We start from the raw sequence: 12,839 nt of genomic DNA on the forward strand, positions 1-12,839 counted from the left end.
AAGCATAAAAGGTACATTAAATATGTTTAAACATCTCGAACATTTTCAATGAAATCACATGCATCCAAATGAACGTCTGGTATCGTGGCTAGAGGTGCATCCTCAATTAGATTAGTTTCAAGATTCTTTCCTTTTTCTTTCATCATGCGTTGATATGCCTCAACGAGGTGTTTAGGGGTGCGACATGTTCGGGACCAATGATTTGACATCCCACATTTATAACAAATGTTTCTTTGGTTCCCGCTACTTTTCCCTTTTGAAGGTCGTCCCGTATTGTGTCGACTCGATTCGCCATCGCTATTTTTAGTGTTCTGAGACTCTCGATGCCATGTGTATCCCCGTCCTCGACCACGACCTCTGCTGGGGCCGCGACCTCTACTTCTACCTCGTCCGCTTTGATAATTGGCCACACTCGCTTCAGGGAATGGGCTTGCACCGATGGGTCGCGATTGATGGCTTTGTAGTAGGAGCTTATTGTTTTGCTCCGCAACCAGAAGACATGCCGTCAAATGAATTTTAGCATCGAGAGTCCACGGGAGGTAGTTGGTACCCGAGATGTCAAGTGAGGAGAATTCAAGCTTTGATAAATTCGATATTTTATCCACAAATGAAAGAATCAAGGATTTAAAATTGAGGCGCAATATAAAATATATATATATAATATATATATATATATATATATATATATATATATATATATATTGTAGGAGAACTTCATGTTCTCTATAGGTAGAACTTCGGGTTCTATACGCAGGCCGTTCTTATATAATGAGAAAGGAATTTAAAAAATATTTGTTTGAATTGCGTATGATATAATCTATTATTAACTGTATAATTTTTTTTCATATTTGAATAAACGCTTTGAAACCTACATCCAAACATCCCCTAAAGTACAATTGGTGCCATTCTTCCTTAAGCTGCTTGACATTTTTTCCTTTCCGTTATCTAGATCATCATCAAGTATCTAAGGGGTTGTGCGGGATTGCTTAGTAGAAACAACTTATTTTTCTAAGAGATAACCAAGTAAGCAGTCCCAAGCATCCTCAAAACAGCTTATTGTTGTGTAAACAGAATATACATAACAGAAATAAAATGAAATAAGAATCACTACACATAATGTCAACATGCAAGCATCAATTTATTTAGGAAATGACATTTGATAAAATTTAAGCACATTGAATTCAACTAGCTTAATTTTAACAGCAACCATGATGATGCTAATAGTGAACAATTATATAATAACTACTAACAAGGTAAAAAAATCAAACTATCAAACATCATTGCAAAGGAACATGTTGGTGTGCTGTTATATACTCAGATTTGCATACGAATTAATGATGACATGATGCCATGGTCAATAGATAACACCGCTAACTTACAACAACCCAAGTCCCAAACACCAGATCATTCTATAGTTCCATAAAAAATGACAATTTCATTCCTCTCATCAAATAACTAAAAAACTTACCGCAAAATTATAGATCGCCGATCTTAAAACTCTTAACTTAAACAGGCTAACACCTAAATGTTATATAACACACTACTAATAAAAATTAGGCCTGTCAACACGACTAAATTATGCTAAATCATTCCCTAAACCATGAGCCACATATGAGTACATATGAGCAACACGTGTGTAATACATTGAGTACCTATGAGTTGTATAATTCAAGCGCTAAACAACCAAACATATTTTAACCGTAAAGCCCTTGCAAAGTGTCGATTGGTGTGTTTCTTCATGTATGGATCATAAACGTGTTGCTTATTGTATATATGAGTTTTCGTGGGTTTTTGATTGAAAATATCTTGTATAATAAATGTATATCATCTTTTCATTTAACACATAGATCAAAAAACATATCTTTCAAGTATTTGTGCTGATAGAAAATATGTTGAAAACATATAATCAACATATATGAGAGATTGTGATGATATGTACCAGGATTATGAGGGAGTGCTGATAGCAAAAATATGTTGAAAACATATAATCGACATATATGAGAGATTGTGATGATATGTACCAGGATTACGAGGGATTGTGGTCTGCGGATTGTGGCACTGCTACCCGTTGCAAGTTACAGCAACGATTTGATATGATGGCCGGTAAATCTCAGCGAAGAGTCTCGTGCTGATAACGTGATAAAAACCAAAGAGAAATAGAGATAAACTGAATTCTCTATCTTCATTCTATTCAACATTACAATATATAGATAAACATAACTATAAACGCTAAAGCCCATAAGTAATGGGTTGGGCCTAAAATGTTTGGTTTATAGCAGATTTAATATTTTTCTCATAGAAAGGGATTTAAAATACTGGCGATTATTGTCTTTGCAAAATAAACAAAATCAAGAAAAGAAAAAAAAATATGATTTAATCATTAAATACATGAGGTTTTAGTGTTTTGAAATTATAAAATTACGGATGTCGATGGGCCAAATTGAGTCTGAGCTCGGCCCATTTAACTTATGAGAGCTTGAGTTTGGCTTGTTTTAAGTTCTATTTTTAAATCTTGAGCTTGATCTGGCTTGTATTAAACATATCAAACTAATAATAACGTGACTTAATTTTTAACTTGTTAGATTCATGTTGTGTTAATTGTTTAATTTTAGTATATCTTATATCTCTTTTGAGTATTTGTTTAAAAAACATGCATCAAAGATTTAGAAATTAGATTATATCATTTGAGATGATCATTTGAGGTTATTGTGTGTTGTTAAACAAGGGTGTTGCTAAATGCACCCCCTTTATCTAATTTTTACTCGTTGCATCCTCCCTTCAAGTTTTGAGATAAATACAATTAAACCTTTTATTTTAAAACATTTTTATAGATTACATCTATTTTATGTTTTTTTAAACAATTCGATAAAGATAACTACCAAGACTCTTATTATTTTAACATGGAGTTGGATTATTCTTAAAACTTTTAACAACACCTATCTTGGTCTTATATTGTAAGCACAAAAATCTCGTTCAAAGGGTCTAGAAAAGATTATGTTGGAGATGACATAAGTGAGATTGCTTGTGCTGTGAAGGTGTGCATGCTTCATTATTCATTGTAAATCAATATTAAAGCTTCCTTTAGTTAACAATGTATAGCTACTTCTTCAACTCCTCCAATTTTCTGCTAATTCTACAGCAAGACCGAATTAAAAGTTTACCTACTAATCAACTAAATTCAATTCCATTAAAAAGTGTGAAACACAATCAATACTCTTTTTCTTCTAATACACTAGAAGCGGGATGCCAAGGTGTTGGTGCGAGTCCTCTCGCGGGTGGTTTATGGAAAGAGTTTATATAAAAAAAATATCAAACAGTTTGATTGAATTCGTACACGTTCATCGAATCGGGTTATGGGCTCTTCGGCTTTCTCAATTCAAGTTTGTTGATTACTAAAAAATAGTTTCAGTATTATAATTTTTTAAATATTAGTTATTTTAAAAATCTGATACGCGTGATAAGATATACCACTGAATAATTGGTTGTTGAATCCATCTTAAAAAATAACTATATTTATTAGAATATCCTATCACGTGTATCAGATTTAAAAAAAAAACCGTACTTATTAGTACTAGGTTAGAACCCCGTGTATTATACGGGTTGAATAAATGTAATTTTATATACCAAATAATAAAACAATATATATTTAAAAATCTCGTTTATTACATGTGTTGAATAAATGTAATTTTATATATTAAATAATAAAAAAAGTTTTATTTTTAAGAACCCCGTGTATTGTACAGGTTGAGTAAATTTAATTTTATATATTAAATAATGAAAAAAGTTACATTTTTAAGAATCTCATGTGTTATACGGGTTGAGCACATGTAATTTTATATATCAAACAATAAAAAATTATATCTTTATAAACTCTATGTATTATATGTTTGAATAAATCTAATTTTATATACTACATAATAAAAAAAAGTTATATTTTAAAAAACCCCATGTATTACACTAGTCGCATACACGAGTCGCATAAATATAATTTTGTATAGTAAAAAATAAAAATTTTATATCTTTAAAAACCTGGTTTATTACACGGGTTGAATGAATCTAATAAAAATTTATATCGTTTAAAAAAACTAACGGATATACTCGATATACGATGAATGGGGTAATTGCGGTGATGGTTCTTATAAATGTCATGTAAACATAGTGATTACCGTATTTGAGTTGAGAGTTGAACACAAAACTAAGTATAGAACCAATAAACATCGATTAATATTTTTGTTTACCCCTTATAAACATTTTTGAAATAGGTTATACCCTTAACTACTTTAGTTTAATAAAATAAACAAATTATTTACATTATATTAATTTACATTTAGCGTACATCTTTTGTTAATTTCAGGAATTGTGAAATCTGATAAATATTTTAAAATATTAGATTATCTCCTATACGAATTGTTTAAATTTATATTAAATTTAATTTATAAGTATCTTTTAATTGATATTAATTAATTATCTATAAAAAACAGATGGCTTCAATGAATGACATGTGTCCTCTTATTGGTTTCTTTTTTTATATAGTACTAGCGGTAAGACCCGTGTGCAAACACGAGTCGTTTCTTAGAAAACCATGCATAACACATATAAATGATGAATATGGTTATATTTATAGACTTATAATAGATAAGTTAGTCGGTAAATACTTAAAGTTTAGAATATAAAAAATACAAAAATATACAATTTATTAATCTTTTGTAAAGGAAATAACATTTGCATTCAAGCATGTTCCTTCTCCAAAAAACAATATTTTAAATCACAATCGTTTCAATCCCTTTCAACCTACACAAAACACTATTTTAACCCAATAGTGGTTTTAAACCACCGTTTTAACCCAACAGCGGTTTCAACAACAGGTTTCTCCACAAAACTCTGCTTTAACCCAACAGTGGTTTCAAACATCTGTTTCCATCTGTTGACTGGTCAACAGATGTATCAACCATTGTTTTTATTTTCAAACATCTGTCCACAACAAAACACTATTTTAACCCAACAGTGGTTTTAAACCACCGTTTTAACCCAACAACGGTTTCAACAAAAGTTTTCTCTTGAACACTCTGCTTTAACCCAACAGTGGTTTCAAACATCTGTTTTCATCCATCTGTTGACCAAAGTCAATAGATCTATAAACCACTATTTTATTTTCAAACATCTGTCCACGACAATAGAGCTTTCATCATTTAAACAAAGCTTTACCAATATTACAAGCTTTTAAACTCTCAAACCTGAATATTCTCTTAATTAATTTAAATAACAAACATGCTTAATAATTTTAACACAACTAATTATTATATAAAATATGAAAGTGTCAAACAGAGGAAACTATATAATAAACAAAGTTCAAAACAACAAACAACATTCAGTAAAATACAACATAATATTTTCTAATCAATGGGCGAAACAATAGTCTCGATAAATAAAGCTCCTTTCGGACCATTGTAGTTGTCAACATGTTGGAGGTATTTCAAAACTTGATTGCTCAGATCAACTTCAATCATATTCCCCCAACTTCAACTTCAACCTTAAATACTTAAAGTTTAGAGTATGAAAAATACAAAAATATACAACTTATAATTCATTCTGTAAACAAAATAACATTTACATTTAAGCATGTTCCTTCTCCAAAAAACAATATTTTAACTCAACAGTCGTTTCAATCCCCTTAAACATCCACAAAATAACATAGTTCCTTCTCCAATAACAGACATGACTATATTGTTTTTTGGAGGTTGAAGGGGATTGAAACGATCAAATAACATTTACATTCAAGCATGTTCCTTCTCCAATAAAAATCAAATGCAGCCTCTTTGCGATGGTCAAAAAATGCCCTTGGCAAGGATTGACTACGATACTCTCGGGAAAATGAAGCATTCTGAAAGTCTAAGAAAGAACACTGAAAGCAACGATGTTCCTCTCACCTAGTGGATATCAATAACTTGAAACCATGAAATATATGGTTTTATCAGCATAAATTCCTAGAGACCATGAATAACTGCTTGAACCATAATTATTTACGCTACCGAAATTTATTGTTCTCCATGACTCACGACGTCGTGAGTAAACACGAGTAGTAGCCACATTACGGTAACAGTTGATGTGAAGCACTTTCAGATCATTGTATTGATTAAAATAAATTCCACCTGTATCAGAATTTCGATCATGAATATAATTTAAGTAGTCATTAGACAAAAACTTATAGCGCCTGGTAGTTGGATTTCCAAAGGATCAGCTGACAGCAAATCCCTTCATTGCAAACTAACAAAACGATAGAATACGTAAGAAAGTAGGGTGGACATTGTTAGGAAAACTTAAGGTTTTGCTTGTCCCGACATGCAAATTACCAGCTCCTATGCTGTCAACGACAATTGACGTTTCTTTAAAGGAGAGTAGTTTCTTTTGTAGTGAATCTCCACTTCGAAGAGTATGGATCATCCCAAATGCATGACTTGACAGTTCCCTATAAAAATTTTTAGAAAGACATTTCAAACGACCACTATCTTCTGCAGGAAGCCTCGTGAAAATTTCGTCAACGATAATTTGAAACATATTGTTTTCCATTTCGTAGTGAACAAATCCGTGTTTGAAAGCCAAAGAAATTGTAAAGATACTGATTGTCAAAAAAACTTTGAAGATGATTGATTAGATGGATAAAAGCGGTAATGATGAAAGCAGTTTCCCAATGTAGTTTATATACCCAATGAAGGCGGTTTTGACTAAATACATTGTCAGACTAACTTAGTGTGTAAAGAATATGATGCAACGATGATTAGGCTTTTAATGCAAAACATTTCAAAACTGCACTTCCATGAGAAAAGTATAAAATTAAATATCAAGAAATCCAAAGGACAAATTTTAAACCTTAAAAAAAAGGTTATCATAATTACACTTAACCTCCTCGTTTACCATAAGACGCCTTTATCATAAGACAGAAGTGACGGAGTGACATGCATTAATTGCAAATTACATATCCCCGGGCATTTTGCTAAGTTACACTTTTGCCAAAGGAAGGACTTTCAACCTCTGCTGGCTTTAAAGGATAGATATGGGCAAAGGTTTATAGATTTTAAAATAATTTTATATATATTAGGCTTTATGATGCAGTAATGACATAAGAAAAATATTGTTGGACAGCCTCTCTGGCTGCCACATCAGCTTTTCTTATGCCACATGGGGATTATTTACCATTATCCGCATTTTAAAACTTCAACAATTGTCTTTTAAAAACTTCAACATCTGTTGTTCTTTAAGATCTGTTGACCCATAACAGACCTTTACTTCTTAAAACTTTCTTCAGACTATGTCTTCATTAGCAGAGGATCACTTGTAATTGAGCGGAAATTCTTTAAAAAACTGCTGACTTACCAAATAATAAAATTTCAAACGGATGTTGAGAAGCACTGTTAGGCAACAACAGATGTTGACAACAGTAGCAAGTCAAACAGCCGTTAGATCAGCAGATGATTATTTCGAGCAGATGTTTTCTTTTGGAAAACTTTAACTTTGACAGATCTATACAGTAATAGAAATTGATTCTTTGTAATTCTTCAAAAAAATTGTTCAAGCACAATTCAACATCAACATAATCTAAATCAAACTCAGAGAGAATTTCACATCTACATCAATATCGATCTGTAATACTCAGATGATACTAAAAATTACATAATAATACTTATCCACCTTAAAATTAGCAAAAATAAAAGGCTCCATAAACATTAATAGGATTAAAATTTAATTATGAGGATTAAAAGACCAACAATTACATCGAGTACTGAACAACGAAACCTTAAAATCTAACAACACCAAGAAAATTAGGAATCTAACAGCAAAAATTAAGTGCTTTTAGCTTCAACTCCATCAAGTACTGAACTTCTCAATGTATATCTCTGACAATCGCCATAAACTCCACGGAAGTATTGAAGGCATCACCATCTGGTTTCTGGAAACCAGCTCTCTTGTGAACAGACCAAGATGCAGTACATCAAAACACTTCTTCAGCTGTTGAAGAGTATCCCTATCCTCATATACTTAATCCTCAACTTGCTTGATAAAGAACTGCTTTAAATCATCGGAGTCTACAGAAGTATATACATTCTATACATCAAAATTCCAAACTTCATGCTTCTTTTAATACAAAAAAGGCAGGAAAGAACAAACTGAATCTACTTATATATCTTATTAAATAAAATTTTATCTTACAGCAGTAGCAGATCATTTCTTGCGTTTAGTAGGAAATACTATGGGTTCTACATCATCATCATCTGCCAAAGTCAGTTATAAACATCATTTAGACATAAGCAAAAATTATTTTAACTCTACATTTAATAATCTTTCTTTCTCTTTAATTTGATCCCAACAATATCCATAAACCTAAAATAACCCGTAGATGATTGTATGAATTTCAAACAACTGTGATTAGACTGAAATATAAAGCGAGAATTAGAGTAGATCACTTGAAAATTAAAAATTAAAAATTCAAGATTTCAAAATTAGAGTAGCTCCAAAAACATACTTTAAACAATGTTGGAACAATGATGCCGGCAAAAACTGTAGAACAATCACCATCATCATTTGCTCAGATCATTCACAATTATCATTTAGTCATAACTTAGATAAAAAAAATTAGTAAAAATCAAAAACAAAAACAAACATAATTATATATATGACATGTGGAGGGTTCAAATGAGAAGAAATTTTTTGTAAGAATAAAAAAGAACAAATTTCAACCAATAAGAATGCTTTATTTGACTTCATTTAATTTTTGTATTTAATATGGGTGTAAGGGTATATTGGTAAAATTAGATAGATCATTAATTGTTAGTCTTCCTTTTTAATAGCTAATTAAATTAAATTTGTAACTTATTCCAAAAAAAATATATCTTTTCAAAGAAAAAAAAAATAATTTAAGGTGTAGGATAAATTATGAGGTGTGTACGATGAATTACGAGTTGTGTAGGATAAATTTCAATATGTGTAGGATAAATTTCAAAAACGTGTAGGATAAATTTTGATGTGTCTAGCCAAAAATTTTAGTGTGGAGGATGATAATCTTTATGATTAATTAATTAGTCAAAAAGAATAATAAATGAGATGAGAGAAAACTATTTAATGTCTTACAATTATACCCTTTGTTCTTTTTCTTCTCAATTTAATTTTCTTCTCAAATGAACCTCCCCCTATATGACATTACCATCATCAATGCAAACCACATATCCCCAAAATTTGTTCTGAAAGTTGGTCAGAGAGAGCTTCCGTTTTCTCTTATCCTTTATGAACAAATGTCGACTATTGAGAAGAAGGGATTTGAGGGAGAGATACATTGGAAGTGTGGTTTGAAAATACAAAAGCAGAGAACTTAAGCAGAGTGTAAATATGAAGAGTGAAATGAGAAAAAAGAACCTTTATATAAGAAGATGATTGACAGAAGTGAGTGAGTGACATGCATTAATTGCAAATTACATATCCCCAGGCATTTTGAATTTGAAATTACCGGCAATTTCTAAACCTCTGCTAAGGTATACGTTTAGACATAAGCAAACATCTGCTAAGTTATACACTGGCTTGAAAGGAAAGACATGGGCAGAGGTTTTGGGCTCTTGTAGAGGTTTAGACATAATTTAAAATGATTTTATATATTAGGCTTTATGATGCAGTAATGACATAAAAAAAACATTGTTGGACAGACTCTCTGACTGACACATCAGTTTTTCTTATGTCATTGGGATTTCTTATTTTATAAAAAGTATAGATAGATAGATATCCTATCACATCCAACCAAGTTACAGATTTAGAGTTTATAAATTTAGAAGAAAAAAGAGTATTGGTTGTGATTTCTTAGTATAAAAGTGTGAGAAATAAATTTCTAAGGTTGGAATTTGAAAAGTTTTAAAATTATATTTTTGAAAAGGGGGTATGAAAAGAAAAAATGGGGGTGCATTTAGCCATGCCGTTAAAAAATTATCATCTAATATGAAATAAAATATGGAATTATTTAACAATGGGAAGATATTGATTGAAAGGATCCTCTATCAAAAGAAAGTTATAGTCAACGACTAAGCCTATACATGTTTCGTCTATCTTTATGTTTTGTAGATTTAGAAATTAGATTATATCATCATTTGAGATGATCATTTGAGGTCATCGTGTGTTGTTAAAAAATTATCATGTAATATGAAATAAAATATGGAATTAATTATTTAATAAAGGGAAGATATTGATTGAAAGGATCCTCTATCATAGTCAACAACTAAGCCTATATATGTTCCGTCTATCTTTATGTTTTTGCATATGTACTTAAGCTCACCATCAACATAGTACGTATTCATAGAGAGAGAGAGAGAGAGAGAGAGAAAGAGTCAATTGTAAACTGTAGTATGGAAGAAGGAAAAGAAGATCGAAAGATCAACAAGTATTCTTGTGCTTGCTCCATTGTTGCTTCTATGATCTCCATCATCTTTGGTTATGGTACTCTCTCTCTCTCTCTCTCTCTCTCTCTAAATGTGCACACATACAAATACCTACCTACATACATAAATACATACCTTATACATACCTACATACATACATACATACATACATACATACATACATACATACATACATACATACATACATACATGAATACATACAAATACATATACATACATACTTGTGGCTAATAAAGAAAAGATAATGATAAGACTATCCACGTAATAATAATGATAATAAAGAGTCAATAATTATCCTAGTATTCAATATTGAGACAGAATATTAACTAACAAACAAATATGAATGGTAAATCATAACTATAATAGATGATAAAATCCATTAACAAATACACATAAATGCATACATACTTGCATCAACTTGTTTATTTTATACTAAAGTGGTTTATTATTTGTAACAACCAGTAACTAATCTGTTTCTGTTTGTGTATACATAGAGACCGGTGTTACGAGTGGAGCAATGATCTTTATCAAAGAAGATCTGAAAATCAACGATGTACAAGTCCAAGTCTTTGCTGGAATCATCAACTTTTGTGCCTTAGTTGGCGCTTTGAGCGCCGGTCGAACTTCAGACTACATAGGTCGTAGGTACACCATATCTTTGGCCTCCACAATCTTCCTTTTGGGATCCTTACTAATGGGATTTGCCCCTTCCTATGCGGTCCTCTTGATCGGACGATGTGTGGCTGGGATTGGAGTAGGGTTTGCTCTAGTGATCGCTCCGGTTTACTCAGCCGAGATATCTGCCACCAACACCCGAGGAATCCTATCTTCATTGCCCGAAATTGGCATTAGCTTAGGAATTTTGTTAGGTTATATATCTAATTATTTTTTCTCTAAGTTAGCCCTTAATATTGGTTGGAGGATAATGTTCTTCATGGCAACTATTCCTTCTATAGGGTTAGCTTTTGGCATTCTTAGAATGCCAGAGTCCCCAAGATGGCTCGCGATACAGGGCCGTCTTAGGGATGCCAAACATGTTTTGTTAAAAGTGTCGAACAGTAAAGAAGAAGCTCAATCCCGACTGCAAGACATCAAACTAGCAATCGGGATTGATGCTGACTGTAATGACGATTTTGTCACACTCAAGCAAAACACATGTGGCAAAGGCGTGTGGAAAGAATTACTACTAAGACCAACCCCACCGGTCCGCTGGGTCCTCCTAGCCGCCATTGGAATTCATTTCTTCGAGCACGCAACTGGGATCGAAGCTGTGGTCTTGTATGGCCCACGGATTTTCAAGAAAGCCGGGGTTACAACCAACGACAAGCTTTTATTAGCTAATATAGGAGTCGGGGTCGCGAAAACTATATTCATAACCGCATCCACGTTCTTTATCGATAAAGCCGGAAGGCGAAAACTTCTATTAACAAGTGTTGGAGGGATGATCATTGCCTTATTGGGGTTAGGGTTTGCTTTGACCATAGTGCACCAATCCCATGACCAAAAGGTGGTTTGGGCACTTTGGTTAAGTATAGCTACATGTTACATATATGTAATGTTCTTTTCCATTGGGCTTGCACCAATCACATGGGTTTATAGTTCTGAGATATTTCCCTTGAAGTTAAGGGCCCAAGGGGCTAGTATTGGGGTGGCTGTGAATAGGGTTACTAATGCAACTGTGTCAATGACCTTTTTGTCCCTGGTGAATGCCATCACCATTGGAGGGGCATTCTTCATGTTTGCTGGTATGGCTGTTTTGGCTTGGATCTTTTTCTTCTTTTTCTTGCCTGAGACCAAAGGGAGGTCACTTGAAGAGATGGAACAGGTTTTCACAAGGGTAAAAAAGTCAAGAAATGTAGATGTGGAGTTGCAGACCGGAAACAAAGGAGTTCAAGTGGCATAATCTGGAAACCAAAGAACATACTTGTAATTTTAATTTTACTATAATAATAATGTCATATGTGTTCTTTTACGTATTAGATTTAACTTCTTGTAATGTAATTGCTTGCTTATCGCTACTGTTAAAAAAAAGTGCTAGAAAATGTAGCATTACTAAGTAGGGTAAAGTTCTTGTACAAATAATCTTAACATACTAAACATACAAATTGAAGGAAAACTCAAAAAGACAAGGTGGCATTTTTGTAATTATCATTAACTATCAAAGTTACTCTACAAATATACCTAAAAAAACCTAACCACTCTCCCCACCCCAAAAAAAAACCTAAACCCCCCCACCCCCCAAAAACCTAAAAAAACCTAAAAAAAACCTAACCCCCCCCCCCCCAACCCCCCAAGCTAAAATGCTAAAAACTAAACCCCCCCAAAAAAACCTAAAAAAATCTAAAAAAACACACAAATTATTTTATTTTATTTTTTTAACATTTTTATTAAAAAATCGCTACTTTT

At 32.2% G+C, this 12,839-nt stretch overlaps 1 protein-coding gene across 1 annotated transcript; it reads left to right on the forward strand.

The window, feature by feature from the left end:
• Positions 1–10,337: 10,337 nt before the first annotated feature.
• On the forward strand, positions 10,338–12,476 carry LOC110915244 (probable polyol transporter 6). The gene is made up of 2 exons (XM_022159907.2): positions 10,338–10,470; positions 10,928–12,476. The coding sequence occupies exons 1-2, from the start codon at positions 10,380–10,382 to the stop codon at positions 12,334–12,336; spliced, it is 1,500 nt and encodes a 499-aa protein (XP_022015599.1). The 5' UTR covers positions 10,338–10,379; the 3' UTR covers positions 12,337–12,476.
• The last annotated feature ends 363 nt before the right edge of the window (positions 12,477–12,839 follow it).

The sequence above is a fragment of the Helianthus annuus genome, chromosome 16, assembly GCF_002127325.2.
Source record: "Helianthus annuus cultivar XRQ/B chromosome 16, HanXRQr2.0-SUNRISE, whole genome shotgun sequence".
Lineage (NCBI taxonomy): Eukaryota > Viridiplantae > Streptophyta > Magnoliopsida > Asterales > Asteraceae > Helianthus > Helianthus annuus.